General features: G+C 39.6%; 2 protein-coding genes across 2 annotated transcripts in view; both read left to right on the top strand.

Moving 5' to 3' along the window:
• The window catches only part of tmem132e (transmembrane protein 132E), a 436,417-nt gene that overhangs the window by 14,610 nt on the left and 398,235 nt on the right, over positions 1-23,572 (top strand). The window lies entirely within an intron of this gene.
• On the top strand, positions 1,375-3,902 carry LOC134636014 (E3 SUMO-protein ligase ZBED1-like). Its single transcript, XM_063485753.1, has 3 exons — positions 1,375-2,628; positions 2,805-3,057; positions 3,228-3,902. The coding sequence occupies exons 1-3, from the start codon at positions 1,511-1,513 to the stop codon at positions 3,642-3,644; spliced, it is 1,788 nt and encodes a 595-aa protein (XP_063341823.1). The 5' UTR covers positions 1,375-1,510; the 3' UTR covers positions 3,645-3,902.

The raw sequence follows: 23,572 nt of genomic DNA on the forward strand, positions 1-23,572 counted from the left end.
CGAGGCCTTTCTATTTCATGTATCTGCAAGTGATGCAGCTTTTTTTTATTGAGGGAAAGAAATAACCCATTGTGGCATCACACAAACTTTTTTCCTGACAACAGTGATTAAGATGATATAATAAGCCAAATGACTGTATTTACAATTTTCTGTGTGACTGCTATACAAATGTTGTGTATCATGTTCACAGCTTGAAAGAAATGAAACACAAGGCTGGTTCATCCAATGCTAAGGCTCACAGTTTAATGTGAGACTAAAGTGCAAGCCTTGTATTAATGTATGAGTGCATGTGGCTCTAGTCTAAAGTGCTTTGAGTGTTTCATAAGATTGGAAAAAGTGCAATATAAAATAGCAATCTATAGATCGTCTCCCCCTCTTCCTCCCACTCATGACTGCAAAGTCTGTCCAAACAGTAAAGGTTAATACATTTTTAAAGACAGAGCAGCAGTTTTTGGTTTTAAAGAATTTTAAACATCAGTTCAAACTCTAAACACAAGAACAAGTGAATCATTCGACGTCAGCACCGTGCCAAACCAGTTTAAGCTGGTAAGCTGGAGATGGATGAGTAGGCTCAGTTATTTCATGGTGGTCTGTGTCATTCATGTTTATTTTGATGTTCTCTTAGTGTGGCTCAATCATCCTCTTTATATAGCACCAGTTCACAACAAAGGCCATCTAAAAGTACTTTGTATTGAATCACGAGGAGCCTACAATATTAGACAGAACCACAATCCCCCGAGGAGCAAGCACTTTGCATGGGTGAGGGAGAAGATCCTCCTTACAGGAAGAGAACTCCCGTAAAACCAGGCTCAGTGAGGCGCAGCCATCTATCATGGGGAAAAGAGATGATGGCAAAGAATAGCATGGAGGGACCAGGGATAACAAACGGGACAAATCGGAATGTGTAAAGAGAGAAAATAGACATAGGTTAATAATGTGCACAGGGAGTGAGAAGAGAAGTCCTCAGTGCATCATGGGAAGTCCCCCTGCTGTCTGAGGGTATGACTGCATAACTAAGGGATGGTTCAGGGTCACCTGATCCTGTCCTAACTTTAGGCTTAAAACTTTTTTTATAATCTTAAAAGTAGAGGCGTCTGTCTCTTGAACCCAAACTGGGAGCTGGTTGCACAGAGATCCATCTTCTGTTTTACTTTTAGAAACTCTGGGAAGCCTGCAGTCTGAGAGTGACGTGCTCTATTGTTGGAATTTGGTACTATGAGGTATTTACAATATGGTCAGACCTGATGTCGGGAAACAACATTGTCTTATTATTAGGGGTGTCAAATTATCGCGTTAATTGCGATTAATTAATTACAATGCTATTTAGCGCGTTATGTTTTTTAATCTCGTTAATCTAATTTTTAATCTCTTGACGTCATTGATTTTGTATGAGAGTTGCTATGTTATAAAATCCGTTTTTATGTGCTGGGCTCCTTGTGCTTGACTTGTTGGGGGTGGAGTCACGTCGTGAGGTCAAGGTGAGAAGTGGTGATTAGCTTACAGTGTGGATATGGAGGCGCATCTGAGAGTTGTTGGCCCAATGAACGGGAAATTTGTATTTCATAAACGCCCCGACGGCACCATTGACAAAGGTAAAGTGGTCTGCCTAGAGTGTAAGAAGGAGTTTGCTTACCACCGAAGCAGCTCAAGTTTGGCCTATCACCTCAAGTCAAAGCACCCAGCCGCGAGTGCAGCAACAGCTAGCAGTGAAGACGTTAGCAATATAGCAAGCCAGAGCAAAGCTTTTCGCCAAACAAAACTAGAGAATACCCCTCGTATGAGCAAGTCTGCGACCGACAGGCTGACTAATGTTATTGCCAAGTGGATAGCGATGAACTGTAGGCCGATAAATATAGTAGAGGACGAAGGATTGACAGAGGTGTTGCAAATTGCGTCCAATGACCCGTCATACAAGCCGCCGTGCAGGACTACAGTAACGACCAAAATCAGCAAAATGTACGACGGCGAAAAGAAAAACAAACTTGAGATTTTGGCGGAGGATTCTCCCAACTGTGTTGCTATAACCGGAGATCACTGGACCTCAGCTGGCAACCACAGCTATTTTGGGGTGACTGGACACTTTATTGATAGTGAGTGGAACCTCAACTCATTTGCACTGACCGTCATGAGAACAGAAACCAGGCACTTTGCTGATAAATGCGCCGAACAGTTCCTCAAGGTAGCAAATGACTGGGGTATTGAAAACAAGATATCCACCATTGGCACAGACAGCGCAGCAAACATGCTGGCTGCTATGAGAGCACTTCCATATGAGCACATCGCCTGCAATGCTCACATTCTCCAGAGGACCATCACGGTATGTCTCGATAGCAGTGGTTTTGTCGGTGTACTGGCAAAGTGCCGCAAGATTGTTGGTCATTTTAAACAAAGCCCTGCGAGTACCACAGAACTTAACCAACAACAAGTAGCACTCGGAAAGAAGAGCGATCAACTTATACAGGATGTACCCACCAGGTGGAACTCGACTCTCGCAATGGTCTCACGCCTCCTATGTAACCGAGAGGCTGTCCAGGCTACGTTGGACCAACAGAACCACAGGTTGGTCTTGCCAACCGAAGCTGAGTGGGCGAAACTGCAGAGGCTGGAGCTCCTGCTTGAACCATGCAAGTAAGTTCAAATAAACACCTTCCCATTTTAATTATATAAACTACTGTTACATGTGTAAAATCAAAATTAATGAACATAACAAGGAACTTTTAAGGACAATTAAATTGGGAATCAGTTACACTTTGATTTAAATGAATCCAGCTAGGTTTATTTAGCAAACCTCTCCACCTCTGCAGGTATGTGACAGAGCTGCTGGGTGGTGAGGCCTACGTCTCTTGCTCTGTAGTGCTGCCTGCTTTTCGCCATCTGTACCGTGTCATGGACATTACTGATGATGATCCTGCCTACGTGGTGAAGTTCAAGAATGCCTTCCAGAAGGATCTGGCAGCACGACGAGCTAATGGCAACGAGATATGGTTCGAGGTGGCCACAGCATTGGATCCACGGTTTAAGGATTTGAAATGTCTTCCAAGAGAAAAGAGGGAACAGGTAGGACAATAAGGTTAAGCTGGACTAATGAGTCCAATTCATTATCAAATCAAACTTTTATTTATTATATGGAACACAAAGTTCTTTACAAGATTAAATAAAATTAAAAAAAAAGCACTTAGTTTTAATCACAATCATTCATTCATTCATTCATTCATTCATTCATTCAGGTGTGGACCATTCTGGAGAATATGCTCCAGGCAGCAGAGCCCAGAAGAGCAGATAGTCTCCAGCCCTCCACAGAGGATGATGGACCAGCTCAGAAGAAGAGGAGGAGCGAACTCCTTCTGGGGTCTGACTCTGACTCAGAAGATGGAATTGAGTCTGGAGAGCTGCAGCGCTACAGAGCAGAACCCAGCATCAGTATTGATGACTGTCCCCTGCAGTGGTGGTATGCTCACTCAGGAGTCTATGAAAAGCTGTCAGTCCTAGCACAAAAGTACCTGGCCTCCCCAGCTACCTCTGTACCCTGTGAGAGACTCTTTAGCCTTGCAGGCCACATAGTGCAAAAGAAAAGGGCAGCCTTGCTTCCAGAAAATGTTACCAGGCTGGTGTGTCTTAGCGACTGGCTGAGGAAGAAGAAATGAGACACATGTGGTCAGCATAGCTGCTGTGTCATTTGTAGCCTACTAGAATAGATTGCTTGATGTTCAGCACTTTTTTTTGTGATGGAAGAATACTTTGATGTGCTAACTTGCAGCACTGCAATGTCAGTTTTATTTTTCATTATCTGAAGCAGAGGAATTTCAGTGCTGTATTGCTCAGAAAAGAGCAACTCTGATGTGCTAACTTGCAGCACTTAATTTATTTGATTTTATTTGTATTTATTTTTCCACTTATTTTACAAAAGAATACAACAGTATGTAAATGGTTGCATCTGTTTAACGTTTGTTAAACAATAAATGACTTTATAAAGTCACTTTCTTTGTTATATATCAGTCTTTTGGTCTGCCACAATAAGTTGAGGGCTTTCCTCAGCTATTTTTAGGTGAGATTAAAAAAGAGATTAATTAGATCAATTAATTAAAAATCATAATTAATTAATCTCTATTTTTTTTAATCTCTTGACAGCACTACTTATTATTCTTCCTTACATTTAGGTAGGGAACTGCTAGAATCATCACCATGATAAATTTCATTCAGTCATTGGATCTCTGGGGATCCTCTCGGTGTTGTACGGACTTAGAGTTAACACATCATGGCCTGAGGTAAACATTGTGAGTTTCTGCGATATAAATAAAAGGTTTGAATTAGCCTTGAACTCCGCCTTTATGGCCAATTCATTCATCTTGTTGACAGACTTGATTGAGCGGTTGACAGTCCTTTGGGTGAACTCGTGGATGAAGAACACTTATTCCACCAGGTGAAGTTGGAAGTGTCTTTGGGGAAAAAAAGAAATTCCAGTGGGTGAGGTGTTTTTCTTCTTCCAAAAATAGGAAGCTTAAAATCTCAGCTGCTGGCCAAATAATCACCGAGTCATTGGCATTGATTAAAGCCCCACCAAGCTCACAGATATTACTTGTTTTGCGCCTGTGGGGCAGGGAAATGATATATCCCCTTTGAATACCAGAACACAGAGGTCTGTTTGGTTTCTAATTAATTAGAAAAAGACAAGTGGAAAAAACCCACAAATATATAATGTGATGAGGGTAAATTACTCTGGCAAACTTAAAAAAAAAATCTCATCATTTTCTAAAAAGGACTGGAATGAGGATGAGGTTGAGTCAGCTCACTACACTCCCAACCCAGTGTGTGCTTGGCTTTGGATAAGGTGGAGGCTGAAAAGGTTCAATTTAGCACTGCATTAGCTGTAAGCGTTTAAGAGTGCCAGTGTTTGTTTTTCACATTAAATTACTCAGTGAGGCACGTGTAATTTTCTCACAGTGGGGGAAAACTGATTGGTAAATCCAGAGAAAATTGGAGTAAGAATAATAAAGTTCCAAATTCTTTGTATCTGCTGTCAGTGATCACACAGCTTTTGAGTGCCAACCTTAAAGAGGCTTAGAATAATGAATTAGTCATAGAGATCTCTGAGGACGTGAGGGAGGAGAGTTTGGCCTAAATGCACAAGTCTATCAGTGGCAGATAACAGCGCACACAATTAAAAGTTTTACATAGACTTCATTACTCTAATTTTGAAATACTTGAAATCCATTTTATTGCATAGCGAAGCTTTGCTTTGCATCACACTGATGTGGAGAAAAAATAAACATTATAAAAAACCATTATAGGCATGTAGAGCAGTTTTAATGACCTAAGTTAAAGCCGTGTAATGATCTTATCTACTTGTGCCTGTGTTTATTTGCATATTTATTTCTTCATTTGTGAAGAAAAAACAGGCAATTGCTTACTATCCTGTAATTAGTAGGAAAGTTAAGGTTCATCTGCATTCCCTGGGCAGGTGGTACAAAGACTGACTACATTAGCTGAGCAGAGAGGCAAAGATGAGCCAGTACTGGCTGGTTGGGAAGTCTGTGCTGTTTTACTTATATAGCCAACCATTATCATGTTAGGCCAACACTGGCCTCCTGCCTGTGAACACAGAATATGTTGGCCCAGTATATAAATGGTTGGCTGGCTCTGAATAGTCTTTTAATTAAAAGTTTGTCTTGGTTACTGTTTACCTATAAAAGTACTAAATGAATCCAAGCACCCAACAGGCTTAGTGAAGTAAATGCTACCACGCCCTGGATACTAACTTTTCCTGTGGCTCTTACAGACAACTGCTTCAAAACATATATTTTTTTTCATGGCATAGGTTCAGTAAGGTGCTGGATGATATTATTATTATTATTATTATTATTATTATTATTATTATTATTATTATTATTACTCAGTTGAGATTTTTTTTTTAGCTGCAGATCCATGATGCCAGTCTCCCATTCCATCACATTCCAAAGGTGGTCTATTGGACTCGCGTGGAATAGGACAGCGGTCCCCAGCCTTTTTTGTGCCACAGACCGGTTTATGTTTGACAATATTTTCACGGACCGGCCTTTAAGGTGTCGAGGATAAATACAACAAAATAAAACTAGTACCGGTACTAAAAAAAAGATTGTTTTCATAATACACAGGAAAAGACCCAGGGAAACAGTTAACGATAAAAACTGATTTAAAAACCCTGAAAACCATAAATTTCACACCGGAGGCTCAACTCTCATGGACCGATACCAAACTACTCCCGGGGGTTGGGGACCGCTGGAATAGGATGTGCTTTCTGTGTGGAGCCAGGATGGGTCTATGCTTTAGTGCTGTCACAATACTAGACTAAAATATTCCAATAACATTTTCAGTACCACTGGTCACCTCAGTTTGAACTTTAGGATGCCTTGAGCATGTCTAAATGCAGTGAATTTCTTTCTTTTGATTAGATATTTGCATCATGATCAGTTGAACAGGTTGGGGTACTTAATGAAGTGGCTGGTGGATATAGAGCTTTCATAGGTAGTACATAAAAGCTTTTTAAGGAACAGATATATTTACAGGTCCTCAAGTCCTGTGCTTGCCAACTTTGTTCATTAATAGCACGTCTAAGTGCAGCAGAATGAACATTTCACTTTCTTGTGCAATTATTTAAACTGTGTGTTTGACTATAAAAAAGAGCCACACGGACATGAGGGTTTATTTTAATTCCAGCCACGTTCTGGCATTTTCCACTTTCTGAAAGTGTTTGTGTCATGCTACGGCTTTTCTCATATTAATTTAGAATTAAATTTCAACACCATCTTTGCTAGAGAAGCCGTGTAATTTACGACCTTAACTTGTAAAATGCCTTGTAATCGGATAAGCCAGTTATGGACTATAGGATAACCTATAGGACAGAGATCATATGGTTATTATGTTTAACGGATTTTCTGGTAATTGGACTCCCTCTTAATTTCACTAATCATGTTCTTATCATAGTACAGAGTTAAAGTAGAGCTTCATGAAATCAAACACTTCTGCATTACCACGATCTGTGGTTGCTTCAATTCTTTCCATTTCATCCATTTAAAAAAAAAAAAAAAAAAAAAAAAGCCCTCCAAGGTGGCTTATTTTATTTTTCTAAGCAGTCGAGTAAACCATCACTCCTCCTCTGGTTCACAGACAGGACCCATTCATTATAATCAGTGTGTTTCTTATTAACCCAATCAGCTGTCCCTGCAGCTGCCTCCAGATGCTGAAATCAATCCACCTCCAGAATCACTGTGATGATTGCCAAACTGCTGGGTTATGTTGCTGACCGATTAGGGGGTTCATTCCACTAATTAGGCATTAAGCCCAGCTGTCCAGAGCAAAAACCTTATCTTCTGTTTTTATTTTTCCTTTATTTATTTATTTCTTCTTTAATGCAGATGGAACACAAATTCCTGCGCTTTTCACAAGGACACTGCACCGTGGGTCAGTCACCATCCAGTGATGGTTTAGAAAGTTTAGCCAAAGCTAGATTTCGTTATGATTATGTGTTGCATTTTGATGATCATCACTGGTGATAACTTCACTCAAATAATGTCAAATCTGAGTTGAGGGGGCCTTCCACAAAAAATTTCAGACCGACCTCCGACTTATTCAGGAATATGGCATCACTTCCTGAAGCTGCATTTTTTTTTTTTTTTTTTTTTTTTTAATTTATTTAGTTTTTTCTCCTGGTGGAAATTCCTGAGGAGGGGAAAAAACAAGTCTATGAAGATGGTCCATTTCCTCATAAACTCCACTGCACTTATGATTTCAAGTGCTAGTTTCAGGCGTTGCAGAGTAAAAGATCATGGTTTTTTGTTCGTGTCTAGAAAGACAATTTAAAAACTTTCTTTGCTTTGGGACTGAGAAGGAGTTAGTGTGTGACAGTACCATGTGTCCCTGGGTGGCGCGGTCAGGTCCGCATACAGCTTGTGATCAACAATCCCAATCAAAGAACTAAGACGCTGTCTGTCAAAAAGTCTCTTGATGCATGCTCAACCATCCAGGTCAGTAAATCCCAAAAGGTTGACTCACACAGGGGTCTTGACAGTTTGCATATAAATGATCAAGGAACTGACCTCACAGCCCGTTGTTCTGTCAGTGGGCTAGTTTCAGTCACCGTTCATAAGGTTGGGGAAACCTGCATTCAGCTGAGACTGAAGACGTCACTGGGATGAGTGACGAAACATTTCTCCCACTTAAAACCCTCCGTCCAGATGAACAGAATCAACCTTTTGCAGTGGTACAATCATGGTACGTAGTCTGTGGGTGATTGGATGAATGCATTGGCCAAGAACATTTTTTTTTCTAATTTAATTAAGAGTTCCACTCTATAAATAGTTGACCTTTGCCTCCTTCCGTTTGGACAAAGATGGTGAGAAAGATTAAGCATCCAAAAGTCCGTTAAGCACTGAAGAATGAAGCGTGGAAGTCACAATTTCTGTTTTGGAGCTACACAAAGTATATATTAGCCATACTAGCTAGTTTTTCAGCAAGGTAACCACTTGTTACATTGTTGTGCACTCTGATCATTAGGTTTGAATTACCAGTGTCCTTCATCTGACTTTTATCAAATATCTCAATCACATTTCAGAGGTGACCCTTTTATTTAGAAAATATCAAATTAAACCACTTAAATGTGAAATGTTAGTTATTATGAGCCTAATTTGTGACAGAGCTTCCTCTTTCCATAGACATTCATTGGGGGTCAGGCCCCCTTTTAGTGACGCCCCTAATTATCACTTTGCAAAAAGTGAGAGGAAGCATTCCTGGAAATCCATTATGTGGTGATTTAAAAAGGGTTGTGTTTATCAGCCTTATATTTTAAGTTGCTGTCTATCTGGATCTGTTGTATGACAGAAAAGTCTGGCTTGTGATTCCAATTGAATTTTTAAATGATTTCTTTCAGACGTTATACTTAATTGATATTTGTCAGTGTCAAAACCCTGAGTTGTGTCAAAACAAGTGCTATTATTATTGTTTTTTTGTTCTTTTTTTTGATGGTGTGTAGTTTGGTTACAGACTGATGGTACTGATATAAACCATGTCTTCTGAATATGAAGTTTATAAGTGCGGCTCAGCTCTGAAACAGATGAAACTGTTGCACTTTTGATCCCCTGAGAAACTGGGCCGGGTATGAACTGAACCCTATCTGCCCCGCTGTCGTCTGTCCGTTCGTTCATCTGGCTTTCTGTCTGTTGCACACGAATGCCTTTCCGAGACGTGCTGATTGGCCCAAGGGGACCGCCACGGCATATGTTTCTATGCCATGCTTCTTAGACACCACCATTCGCAATTCAAGCAAATGACATGTCCAGATCTGTGCTTCATCTTTGCAAGAAGGAGGCCACAGTCCTCCTCCACCTTTTTTTTTTTTTTTTTTTTTTTTTTTCCCCCTTCTTCTTATTTTTCTGCCATTTGGGATAACATTTTCTACTCTCTCTACACCAAAGACATTGATTATTTTGGAGGACAAACTGTGCGTTTTGTGTTTTGAGGTTACAAGTAGTGCAATTATTGATTTTTAGGAGACTGTTCTGGTACCTTGTGTGGTTTCAGCCTTCTACCAGTGTTTAGTTGAAATTGCTTATTTACTGGACAAGCAGTGAAATAAGAGTGGATAACATATCCAGCTAGATTGGAGCTTAAAGTTACTCATGATGTTACTGTAGGTTTCCATGAGTCTATGTAGACCTTCAGCGTATACCTACACTGTTGCTCGCTGTTTCAAACGGGGTTTTCAGTCTCTACAATTTGGCAGAGAAGAGGTGGAGAGGAGATATCATGAATGACCCCCACTGATTGTTAAAGCCTGATGGGTATGGTGTATTCACACCCTGAATCCTGTATGAGGTAACGTCCCACTGTGCTTTCTGGGGCTTGGTAATTAATTACTGCCAAAGCGCCGCTGTCAGCTGTCTGTTCATCCCTGACCTCTCGCTGTTGGAGATGTTGTAAGTTGTCAGTGGTGTGTATGGATTTATTCGTACTGGCTGAAACGGTTAAGAAATATAAATGAAAATGTGTATCGACATACAGTAATCACAAGGTCTGGTTCAACTACGTATCACCACCTAATCGCATTTTGTGATGGAAAGTGCGTGTCCATCCATCCGTTTTCTTCCCCTTATCCAATTTAGGGCCATGGTTGGGCTGGAGCCTATCCCAGCTGTCATTTGGGTGAAAGGCAGAGTACACCCAGTCAGTCAAAGGGGTAACGCGGAGTGACAGATAACCTACGGCCAATTTAGAATCACCAGTTAAGCCAACAAGGATGCCTTTGGACTGTGGGAAGAAACCAGTCCACCTGGGGCAAACATGCCTGTATCCGTACTCAGTCAGCCATTGTAGGGTCTTTACCTTACAATATAAAGCCCCTTTAGGCAGCTGTTATTGTGATTCGGCGCTATATAAGTAAAAATGAATTGACTTAAATCCAGGTCATGGTGAACTTAAGAGCTTTAAAAAAAAGAAGTTTGGAGATGTTTTACCTCTAATCTTTAGTTAAAAAACCCCAAAAGGTGCAGAGTTAGTGGGGCCTGTCCTCTTTGGAGGTGGTTGTTAGCTCACTATTGATCATGTGAGTCATCACATGAGCCAAGGTGTGAAAAAAGGTGCGTGTCATTCAACTCACTGCGTGTTAAGGGGGTTAACGCCATCCAGGCAAGGTCTAAATGGCGGTTGAAGTACCCAAGACTGCAATGGGATTTATAGCTGGTTTAAGTCACCACCTCTGTTCACCAACGGGTCGGCCACGGACTCACATGACTGTGAGTCATGGCCAATGACCATCTCCAAATGGTTAAATTTGGAGGTTAAATACTTGGGACTCACTTCAGCTCTAAAGAAGCTTCTTCTTGGATGATTTCCTTCTGTTTTTTGTTTTTCAAGCTCTCAGGACTACAGAGAACATGCAAACTCCAACCCCCAGCTGACAGGGAGATTGTAACCAAGGGCCTTCTTGCTGTGAGGTGACTGTGCTAACTGCCGCGCGATCCTGCCGACCTGATAAAATATGCTCACAGATTTTTGTCTTTTAATCACTTAATCTAGTTGAGAACTGTGGGGAAAAGCTTCTTTACTGCAGGAGTTTCTGAAGACTTGAACTGAAAATCTATTTTATGTCTAAAAGGTGAAATTTTCAATGTTCAGACCAAAAAGTCAAACAAAACCTGCCACATTTAAATAAAGATGTTGCACGTAATCAAACAAAAATGCATTTTCTCTTTGACAGAATAAAATATTTACTCATACATCGCACTTCTTCCTCCACAAGAAAAATACTACTATACTTTCACTTTGCTGTTGTGCAAAGGCAAGGGATGGAAATACTTTTTTTTTTTTTCGAAATCCAACTGAGCAACAACAGTCAACATATAAGTCCACCATATTGTTGTGTTTAGATGTGTAGATATCTGACAGCATGATCCCGAATGAATGATGGGAGCCCCGGCTTCCCGAAACAAGCACTCAGCCCCCCTGGGAAATCAAACAAGGTGCAAACTGTGAGAGCAAAACTGCCGGAGAATTGCAGCATGACGTTCAGTGCTGCTTGAGGAAGTCATTTTTCATAGTGCTACAATAGTCCCCATTTTGTTAAAAAAAAAATATCAGACACGCGCCTGTTATTCAAGCATAATGTGCATTCTGGGTGAAATGACCAAGTGAACTCATCACGGCTGCCACGCTTTTAATGAGGATTAAAGGGAAGTTGGCTCCATTTATGAATTCCCAGATGACACTCGCGTGTTTGACAACAGTCGCACCAACATTCAGTTCGTGGACTGAGCCAGACGCAGAGAGAACAAACAGTTTGAAGCCAGCTGTGCCATCGCGCGCAATCACCACTGAGTGAATTTGTTTAATTATTTGCTAAATGCTAATAGCCAAATAATTTGAAAGTGTATATGCCTCCGCTGGAAATCTCTTCGGGAGTTCTGACTGTTTGATTAACCATCTGTCCCGACATACTCCTTGTAGAGACGCTTCAGATTTTAAATCTTCATGGTATCAATTTTCTGATTTAGGAGCTTTGATTTCAGACGGCAGCTTAGAAATATCATCCACAGCTCTTCTTGAGCTTTCATCTTTCACCCGGCTTGGCCGTGCGGTGTGCGTAGGGTATCGAAAGGAATTTAAAAAAAAAATGTTTGTTTGCTGACACAATAATTGTAATGCAGCTGCTGGGGGATGGAAAAACCGTGCAGAATTTCATTAACATGAGACGACTGACATTAAACCAGGATTAGCTAAGCGTGTGCTTTAAGACAAGATTTGAACGATGTTACCGTATTGACGCATCCAACCGGATTTCCTTGGGCAGGTCGTTTCACAGCCTCGGGGCTTTGAATGCAAATGCATCCATGAGCACATGCGTCCCATTTAATGAAATATAAGTCAATTCAGTGAATTTATAGAGCCCTATAGATAGTTTTTAAAATGTGCTCTATTTTTAGTGGATTAAAGGCATATCATTAACCCAGAGGTTTGCTGGCAATTTTAGGGAAAGGCTTTCAAGGCGCATTTTCTCTCTATGGCTGTGTGGGTCCCTCCTGGTACTGTGGCTTTCTCCCACAGTCCAGAGATGTCCACGTTCAGTTAACTGGTGATCCTAAATGGGTTGTAGGTGTGAATGTGGCCCTGTGTATATGTCTACCTCTCACCCAGTGATGGCTGGAATAGACTCTGCAAGCACTTTGGTAGGGATCATTTGCACTGCTTAGTTGTGATTTGCTCCACACAATATAGCGATTTAGTTTTCCCCTCGTCTCGCTGTCAGTCAGGGCCTTAGATGTGTCATGGTCTTATATAGTAATCCCACCTCCTGGCAACTGCTCAAATGAACTGAGCCCCCTTCTTTCCTTTATCACAAATGTATGAGAGCATACACAATAAAATAGTGCTGTAAATGAACAACTGATAGTTTTTGTGCAGGTAAATAAAACAAATGCCATAATATTCCATGTGGTCATCAGTGCACCGTGATGGGAATCTTCAGGAAGTAGAAAAGAGCTATTTGGGAGTTTTACTGTGACATGGGAAAAATGTCACGACTCATCTGAGCCCAGCAAAATAATGATCACATTAAGTAAATGTTAACCACTGCCGTGATTATACATTAAAAAACAACAACGGTATCGCAGCACAGATCTGCGTCTCATGTCTTTGGATGTTTGTCTCATGGATTCAGTCTTGGCTTCAGACGTGAAGTTTCAGTTAAAGGGCAGGTTTAACCATGTCTGTCAGCCAGTTTCCTTGAGGAAATCCTGTATAGCGCACATCTTATGGCCTGCCGAATTGTTTACGTGACCTTGTACTGTCTCGGATATTCCTTCCATAATCCCCTTTCTTGGTGATCTCTCACTGACGTCCCACCCACAGATGCCGTACATTTCTCATGACCTTAATTCACAACCTCTTCTCCTTATGTAACCTGGAAACCACTCCAGTCTGCCATCGTGAAGGACGACTCAGTCCCCTTACTGCTGTTCAAAGAGGAGAGAGGGTCAAGGACATGTTCAAGTGTCCTTCAGAGAACCTCCAGGCTTGAATGACACTTGAACAAGGATACACATGGCCATCCTTGGTAGCATCATTAATCTCTCTCTTCTGCTGTCATCAGAAAGTTAAGTCTCATAGTGTGAAACTGCTTCTTTAATTCTCCTCATCACATCATCTCTCCTTCCTGTTCGACATAGAGGGAAAAAAAACGGATAAGATGCAAGTGAGGAAACAAGCAGACACTTATTACACGTGGACAAATCCTGGACATTTCACAGCCAACAGTCTGGATGAGCATGTTCATCTGTGGCACTCCCTTTGAGTTGTCTGCTGCATACAATTTTTTTTCCCCACACACATATGGATTGTGAGGATAATAACCAATATGTGATCTGAAAATCAAAATGCCATCTTCGCAGCTGGCCACTAATCAGTTGGCCCATTTGGCCAGCGCAGGAATAACAAACCCCACTGACGCTGTTTAGACCTGAAAGTGAAAGTGGTCTCCTGACCAAAAGCCAGGCTCGACTGCTGTTTGGCAACGACTTTTGCAGAGGTTTTTTTTTTTTTAATGTTTATTCAAGTATTCACATTTTGGTTGGGTTGTCGATGTTTCCAGATGGGACCGCGTGCCAGAAGCATTCATAGCACTGGGACTTGACTTTGCTGGGAACCTTTTTTCCTCTAGGTTTTGTGTTCTGTGTCAACAGCAGAGATGCACAGCTCCCACAGGGTGAATGATGGCAGGTTGTCACATCATTTCTGTGCATTGTTCACATTTTAGAGGGGAAAAATTATGTTTCAGATCTCGGACTGCCACAAATTCTGATAAAATGCTAGCTCAAAGTGATTACAGAAGCTACTGTTTTAAATGACGTGTATTTATTTATGCAGTTACAGAGTGCTAAGTAGATTAGAAAATGAATACAAATGTACGGATGAAATTTAAACAGCAAAAAAAGGAAAATGGATCAATAATCACTGCATTTGGTTTGAGATATCTCCTGCGTACACACACTTGGATATTGATGATCTTTTTGTGTTTATTAGCTGCTAATTGGTGCTCCATGATTTGTGGCTGTCAGTTTTAATTACCTCCCACAGGTCTGTAATTCTCTGTGAAACGCATGATGGGATTTATCAAGTGCAAGCTTTAAGGATTTCTCATGTTGCCTTAATATTTCAAAATCACATCCAAGGTTTAAAATGTTGTTGTTTTGTTTGTTTGTTTGTTTTTTTTACTGCTCCATGTAGTCTTTGTCTTTATAAGACAAAGACTCTGACTTTATGCATCATAGGCTCAAAGATTTGGAGACAAATCCAACTGGTGATTTTCTTTTTCTTTAATAAAAAAGTAATAGTAAAGGTCTCAAATGCACCACTGAAAAATAAAGGAAATCATAATTTAGGAAACTTTTTTTTTTTGTTGTTTTTTTTTGTTTGTTTTTTTAAAATGTAGTTTTTTTTTTATTTTTTTTATTATAGATCTCCAGATAATATTCTAGCAACTTTCCTCATAATTTCCTTAATTAGAAAGAAATGGTTGTGTGATTTGTGACTAATTGTAGAGCCAATTTAAGTTCCTACAGCTATGGGTATTAAAAACAATAAAAAAAATTGAAAAATTGTGTTTAATGATCGTGCCTGTTAGAGTTTGTGCTTCTGTATATTGAGATTACAGATTGAAACTGTAGCAATAGAGATGTTATCCACTGGTTTCTGGACTCTTTTTGACAGTACAGTGATCAGCAACGACTGCTAGAACTGGCACACTCGTCAAAGTGGCCATACCGGTATCTTTAAGCCTTACCAGTATATAAATGGATGATTTATGAAGGAATTCACAGGCCTTGGAGTTATTATCAAGCTGGAAGATGTCTATAGAGACTAGAACCCTTTTTTCTGTTGTCATCATCGTCTTCTTTTGCTCGCTTTAGGGGGTCGTCACAGTGGATCACCTGCCTCCGTCTCACCCTTGCATCCTCTTCTGATACACTAACTCTCCTTTATTATATTCATAAACTTCCTCTGTGGTCTTCCTCCTGCCTTCCAGCTCCATGTCTCTCCCACATGCCTTCCCCCTCTCCTCTTCTTTTGTCTTTGCCCAGCAGAAGTGTAGTTTCCACTGACACCCTGCAAGTGCAACAGCAATGTGATCTTGTATGGAAATCTCATGCTTTTTGATTGACATGTTTGTTTTAGCGAAGCCCTTTCTTACACATTCAGCTATTTATCTCTTGGCTGTTAAAATGTTTTTGGTTTTTTTGCAAAAATCTTGGGACTTTTTGACCCTGACAAGGATAAATTCCTTCTTATTTTAAAAGGCATTGACCAGCTTTGCTTCTGAACTATGATGATAGTTTCCTTTTGGTTCCTACCTGTGAAACAGAGTCAGTCAGTGCCACATATTTCTTGTGCAACTAAGAATCAAGACGTTTCCGGTCATTCTTTGACAGTCTAACTGGAAATGGATCTTTTTGTAAAGAAATTTTGACTTGTGTTGGCTGATTGCAGCTTACCAATAAAGCTACGTTGTCCTTCCATTTTCTTAACTGCTTATCCAGCTTGGGGTTGGGGAGGAGGGGGCTGAACCCTGCTGACATTCAGGTGAGAGGTGGTGCGTCTTGAACAGGTTTGCCAGTCCATAACGGTGCTAACACAGAAAGCCAGACAGCCATGCACTCTTACATCTGCATCTATGGCAAATCAAGAATCAAAAATTAACCTAACATGCATGTCTGTGGACTGTCAGGAAGCTGCACTACAAGAGGGAAACCCACACAGCCATAAGGAAAACATTCAAACTCCCCAAGATCACACCAGATGTCCTTCTTGGAAATATTATTGTAGTTTACAGCTGAGTATCAGCTTATCAGAAACAATTATGAAAGTTTCAGAATAAATACTGTATAGGATCTCTAAAATAAAGTAATGAAGGCAAATCTATCTTTTAAAATAACATTGTGTTATGAGAAATTGAAGGCAAAAGGATTTAATATACTTTACCTAAAGGGGCAAACTCAATTTATTCTTTTAAATTTTACCACCAGGCATTCAAAGAGCGTATAGTTGGTCGTTTATCATGAAGTCCAGATTGTCTTTTATTCTTGCACACCATCATCTTTGTAATCCTGTCTGTACATTCATTAAGTCAAGACTGCAGGGAATAACCACGACTTTAGTTAAAAGTTGAAACATTTCCAGTGCAGGAGGACTTATCTTTGCCTTTTGCCTCTGGAGAATGTTAGTTGAACGAAGTTTAGACACTGCTTCTTTATTCTTGCTGAACAGTCATGGTGTCTGTTTTTCTTTCCTCTCTTCATTCTACACTGTAGTGTTATGGACCCAAGAATTCACTTAATTAATAAATAATCGTATTTTTTTAAGCTTTTGAAATGACTACAGGGAACATCTTTATAAACAAGTTAAAACAAATTTTGTTCCAGAAAATGCAAAAAAATAGGGAAGAAAATATGTTATTGTTTACTTTTTGTGCAACTGAGTTCAAAGTATTATGAGTGCTTAGTACTGTGAGATGTGAATGGCTAATCGAGCTGAATTGTGTGCTTTCTTTATCATTGCAGGCCTCTATGAGCTTTTGAGTGGTTTATTTTTAAAGAGCATATTGGAGGATTTTGCTTTCTTGTTGAAAACGCCGAATGTTGAAGGATTGTTAATTTCTTCCATTCACAACTATATATGAAAGTATTTCCCTCAAGGACTCCCAGTAAGCTGATTTGAGTTGTCTGAGATCCAGCTAAAAATACACAGAGCAGTAGAAAATCAGGAGTCTGGAGATCTACACTGTGGGGGAGACGATGGAAATACAAAGGCGGGAGCGTGTTCATCCTTGGACATTGTGTATACTTCATTGATTTTTTATTTTTCCCAACTTGTTTCTGTGCTCAGGTGTGCTGTGTGTACTTGCAGAGAGGAGAAAGGCTGAGAAACTGAAGTCATAATCTTTGACACCCGTTTGCTTTTGATGAAACCAGCATCTTGCGTGATATCAGGTGTTTTGGGCCGTTCTTCTTACAGTCTGGTTTGCAGTTTGAGACTATAAGTCAGTGTTACCAAGGAAATACTCTTTTAAATCTTGATCTTTTAAATAACCTTACATACATGAGTTCCTATAAGTCAGAGTCATTTTTTTAGGTTATTTAATAGAAAAAGAGAAGATGCTCAAATATACATTCATTAGTATATAGTTGTGTCTGATGCAATCTGCATAATTATGTTTTTGTATGTGGCTGGAGACCGTCCATTTACTTAGTATGTCTTATATGTTACTTTTAATTCAAAGATCACATATAGCTCTTTTACACTATATATGGCCATGTAACATTTGTACATGTAGATCTTCACCTTTTCTTTCTCTTTCGCTCTCTCCTCCCTCATTTCCAGCTCGCCTTCTTCCTTCTCACCTCAAGCCAGAAATGCAGCTGGCCGTGGTCATTATGGAGTACAGTGTTTATTTATTCAATTCATTAATTCATAACTCAGTCTGTACAATGGCAGCACAATCTTGAATGCAACACTTGGATGTTTTTTTTTCTTTAAACAATGGTGCTGTCAAAATGATGCTAACTGTCAAATTAGAAGAATAAATTAAATATCAATGGAACAATTGTAATTTTCTTGCTTGATTCTTATTTGTGAGGAGTATAACTTGCAGCACATAATAAGCTTTTCTTTAATGTAAAATTTTTCATAATAAAAAACATTGATTTTGCCCAAACTGCAGTGAGTTAAAGGATCTTTTTTTCACTGAAACAACTGAAGATAAAGCACTCTGCTACTCAAATGAGCTACAGCTTAACTGAAAAACACTTACTAAACAAAATCATATTTAACAGATTTATATTACAAAGTGAATGCCAGTTATTTGCATCATTTCCAGTATTTTTACAAATGCGCTAAATAATAGGACCTTTTGCTCTTTCACTCATCATTTCTACTTTTTTTTTTTTTTAAAGATCTTTTGCTCATACCGAAGCTGCTAGCTTGTTGCTAGCTCTGAGCTCTGGCCATCAGCGTAACTTTGTGCTGAACATTGGGGGGGGGGGGGGGTCAAGATCTAAATAAATAAATAAATAAATCTGGGTAAATTCCCAGATGATTCATAATTTTCATAATAATTTTATTGGACGGGTTATATTGGTTGGGTCCGATTATTTGGGGGGGGGGGGGGTGTCAGAACCCCCCCTAACCCCACTGGAAATTACGCCCCTGGCTCTGGCTAACTTTAGCTTTAGCTAATTTTTTTTTGTTGGCGCCTTTAAAATGTCCATGTTCAGCTGGGTGAGGGTAACTTAAGAGTTTGATCAGGTTTGTTGTCGTGAACGATTTGGTGCTAGTCCCCCCCAGTTTACTTTCAACTTTGTCTTCAATAACAGTGAAGAGATTGCACTTACTTACACTGCTGCGCATGTATTAGCATTTTCGTCTCCCAAGCCTCTCGGATATAAATTATACTTAATAAAAAAATAGATAAATCAATAGTGTAAACTAGTGCTTATAGTGACTAAAACAGAATTAAGCTTTCTTTTAATGTTGTTTAGGTACCTGCTGGACTATGTTTCTTAAGTGTTAAGCTCTTACTCTAAATTCACACCCAAACATACGGTGATTAATAACTCTGTTTAATGTAAGGCTGAAATGAACATCCTTCAGTTCTGTAGAGATGTTTGAGAGAATTGCTGAATGTATTAACTTTGTCCTATTGCAGAAATCTTTGGAGCAAAAATGAGTGCCAAAACTCTTACAGGCTGTTAGCTGTTTATTATAGCCTTAGCTTACTCAAGGCATTGAACTAGAACTCTTTAACCTTGTTTTGGAGCACTTTTAATGCCATTATTCAACAAATAATTATGACTTTCTGTGTGATTAATTATACTAAGAGCCTGTCCAAGAAATCTGCGTGCCAATTTTGGGGATAGAAATTCTAATATAATATTAGTCTGTTATTTAACACTAATTAGCATTCGTGTCAGCACAGTGCAGTCTACAGTAAAGGATGCCATTTGCTCACCGAGCCAGCTAGTGTGAGCTGATAACATTCTCCTTGTCTTTTGGCTCTAAGAGAGGCAAAGATGGTGAAAGCCAAAATACTAATGTTGAGGTTGCATGACTTGAAACAAACCAGTGGTCGATATCACGATAGCTACATGTCCAACTCTTATATAGAGCTTGTCCCCATCACCAGGCCCAAGTGAGATTTAACTAAAATGCTTAATCAAATCTGTAAATCAGATCAAATAATGACAAATGTAACAAGAAATAAGTAAAGTTTTGATGCTCACCTGCACTGATATCAAATTTGCTACAACAACAATGCACAATGTACAACAAAGTTGCATCCACTGTAGTCTTAGTATTCAACAGCATGTTCACCTGGCAGAGGATGTATGCCATGTCTTCAGCTTCCTTCTGCACACAGAAACAGACACACACCTCAAGCTCTCTGGTACCAGTCCCCGACTCTTTCGTCCATATGGTTCGTCTTAGAAGACAAATTAGCCTCGGCATTTCTGGCTGCATTTCCACAAACCTTTAACCCATCTCAGCTGTCTATCAAACCTGCAGGCTACACCAGCTCTGCGGTTGCCATTTCACAAAGCTCATTCTTCTGACACCCTCACGATCTGTGGGCTTTTCGACAAAGCTGTAACGTTACAGTCCAAAAACACATAAATAACAAGAACTTTTTAAATTTATTTATCTGGGCAGCACTGTTTGAGGTCTAATCACCAAACGACTGACATCGGCACATTTTGAGTCTGTGCAGAACAATGCAGAGCACTACATTTCTCTCCTGGTTTTTTTGTGAGGGAGCGGACGTGGCGACATGTGATCCACATTCTGTCAGACTGACTGTTGATCCACTGTTGTGCCATCTGGTTGTTAATCCATTATTAGTAGGTATTAGAGCACTCAGTTTATATACAACTGTTACAAATATTGGATTGAGGTTCCTTTCAGCCCAGATTTAAATCTACACAACATAAAATAAATCTTCAGTTTCCTGAAGACCGGAACACGTTACGTTTTGCCCCAGAGAGACGCTTGTATCCAATACGCTTCAAGTTCTCACCAATCGAACTTCTTGGCTCCACTCTGCTTCTTTTTCAAATCAGCTAATGCAGGAATGTGAGGAAGCCCAGAAGGCTTTTGTGGCATGATCGCATGAGTTTCACAGCAATTCATCAAGCGGCCGATCAAAACAATAGATCCTGAAATGATAAATCATAAGGACCACCTCATTGCACAGTGGGTTGATGGGTGGAAAATAAAGTCACAGAAACTCTCCTATCAATCATTTGTTTGGTTGAATTTATATTTGACACAATTTAAAATAAAGCTTTAAGGAAGTAAGAAACGAGATGTGAAACTCAACATAACTGTCACAGGAATAAACCTTAATATACTCGCATTTAACCCACTAACAAAAACTTCACTGCTTGTTAGTTTATACCATCATTTATATTTTACATTTCTTGAGAAGCCCAATATTTTCCTCAGAGTGTGAATTTCACTGTGGGAGATTGTTTAGCTCTTTATAAAGCAGGCGGTTTTCAACAAATCATTCAATCCTTTCTCTCGCTCATTTTTAAGCATTTCAGTTGAGCAGTACCTGTTCTGGCACTTAATTTGACTATTAAAAGACACAGGATTCATCTTTCCTGAAGCATTATTACACTTGAAACATTTTCTTTCTGATCATTTCTTGTCACTGGTTTGGATTTCACTGTTGATTTAATTAAAGCTCAGACGTAGTGCGAACTGAGATAAGTAAGTCATTCAGTTTAATGTTATGAGCACAAATTCTAGACTAATAAAAGAAGGATGTGGCCTCTGGGTTTGAAAAGAAGTAAGTGTAAAGCTACATTCTTTCAAATAGACAGCAGTGCTTTGCTCCTGTGGAAGCAGAAAGATTTAGTTTATTGGCTAAAAAGAAAAATTAAGGTGGCGATAGCCCGAATGCTGAAGTCGAGACTCCAAAACGGGAATCCCATTTTTGGAGTCTGACGTATGTGATGTGATGTAGCGTTGGCTGTGTTATTTATTTATTTTAACATACTATTTACGGAACAAAGCCATGCCATTCTGTCATAGTGGCAACATTTTAGCCATCTTAAATTAAGATGTTGGTAAATGAGTGCAGATAGAGACACAAGACGAAGAATGTAAGAAATGCAGAAATCACAAACGATTTTGGCACATTTTAAGTTTTATTTTGGCTTCTTAGTTTTTCCTTTTGTGTCATTGTTGTAGTTGTTTTGCATCTGTTTGTTGTTATATTGCACCTCTTTGTATTCATTGGCTGATACCTTGAGGCCAATTCGTGTGTCATTGCAATCACTTTCCTTCTATTTTTTCTTTTCTAGTTGTTTAGAATCTCTTTGTGCCATCTCATTTTAGATATTTATGTAGGTCTCTTTAGACATTCACATTCACATTTCATGTCCTTTTTTAATATAAGTCCACGGGGTGGCTTATGTTTATTGCAGAGTTATCTCAGTAGGGTTAAGATTGTGTTCATTTTTAATCGGAAAAATCTATGTCAAACTAAATGATTACACATACTTGGCTCGAATTGAACTTAATGAGCTTGTAATCAAACTCTTCCCCTGCAGTTAATTCGGTGCTTATCCTGTTAGCCAGCCATTTGGAAAGAAATGGCCAGCTAATTTCTTTCCAAAGCTAACACCACCATCTTTACAGCACTGTTTTTTAATTAACCTAAAAAAAAAAGAAGATTTTTTGGAGTTTAAGAAAAAACAAATGCCCCTCTTCGCGCACAGTATGTGGTTTACTTTTGGACTTATCATGTAACCAGGGGAGCATCTGGTAATTAACAGTTGGGTAAGCTGTGTTCTACATGGCTTCAGTTCAAAAAGCAAAGTGCCTTAACAGTTGTTTTGCTTCAGCCTCTTCACTCTGAGCTCTAGCACTTTATTTAATATAATGATTTGACTGCTGTCTTTACTGTCATAATAGTTTTTCTAACAAAATTTTGCTATAACCATAAACTTTTTAAATGGAAAAACCTCAATAACAGAACAATGTCATTATCTTAAATATTACTAATGCCTTTTTTCCCCCCTTTGTACCTGTCATTTGTTCCTTCTAGTGTGACCATCATTGATGATTTTATTATCTTAACTACTGGAGAAAAAAAGATTACACTGATTAATTGCAGTAATAGGGAGCAAAAATAAAAATTGTAATAGCATGTAAATTCAATTACAGTATCCCTCAAGACAACTTCTCAATTAAAATTGAAATCACCTGTGCAGCCTCAATTCAATCAGGTGTTTTAATTAGAAAAGTATCGTTTGACGTCCCTGATGTAGACGTCGCCTTCACTGTTCATAACTCATTGTGTCTGCTGTTATGTTAAAAGAAACCTGGGTAGGGGAAACATGTACTTTCTTGGTGTTTTGTAATAGGCCTACAGAAACATTTTGACAGTTGCTCTACCGCGACCCCAGCACCACTCCCTGCAGCCCTTTTGCTCCTTTGTATGTTTTTCATTTTTCTCCCTACTCTCACTGCACAGATCAGCTGTTTTCCTACTTAGTCACACGCAGCTTTCCTCTAAGATTATGGGCTGTTTGTTATTCTTTTCACTCCCTCTCACCTCCAACCCCTTCCCAATTAGTTTTTCTTTCCTTTTTCCGGTTCTGCACCCTCGATCTTCACACAAAGATTATTTCATCTGCATGGCACGCTCGAGCACTCGGCGTCAGCACATCCAATACGGCCTCACAGCGCACACAGACATATACGACTCACGCACACACAGGTGCAGACACACTCGCTCATATAAGTTAATGTTCACTCGTATAATCAGAGAACACCAAGCACCACTCGGGTCTACTCGTGCTGTGCGTGGCGCTTGCTCCAGAGAGAAGAGGCTACAGGCAGATGTTGTCTTACTACAAGACGCTGTTTCCTAATGTGTTCTGAGGCTACTGTAACTCTAAGCAAAGAGGAGGAGCAACTTGAATACATGAAAATGTTAATTTCACAGAGGGGAGATTTCTAATAATTATTTATACATAACAAAAAGTTA

The sequence above is a fragment of the Pelmatolapia mariae genome, linkage group LG10_11 (genome assembly GCF_036321145.2).
Source record: "Pelmatolapia mariae isolate MD_Pm_ZW linkage group LG10_11, Pm_UMD_F_2, whole genome shotgun sequence".
Taxonomy (NCBI): Eukaryota; Metazoa; Chordata; class Actinopteri; order Cichliformes; family Cichlidae; genus Pelmatolapia; species Pelmatolapia mariae.

What these genes read in the sequence shown, in the direction of transcription:
- LOC134636014 (XM_063485753.1), top strand. Translation starts at nt 1,511, where the DNA reads ATGGAGGCGCATCTGAGAGTTGTTGGCCCAATGAACGGGAAATTTGTA. An exon ending in CTCCTGCTTGAACCATGCAA is followed by an intron (nt 2,629 to 2,804) that starts GTAAGTTCAAAT and finishes CCACCTCTGCAG; the next exon opens with GTATGTGACAGAGCTGCTGG. An exon ending in CAAGAGAAAAGAGGGAACAG is followed by an intron (nt 3,058 to 3,227) that starts GTAGGACAATAA and finishes TCATTCATTCAG; the next exon opens with GTGTGGACCATTCTGGAGAA.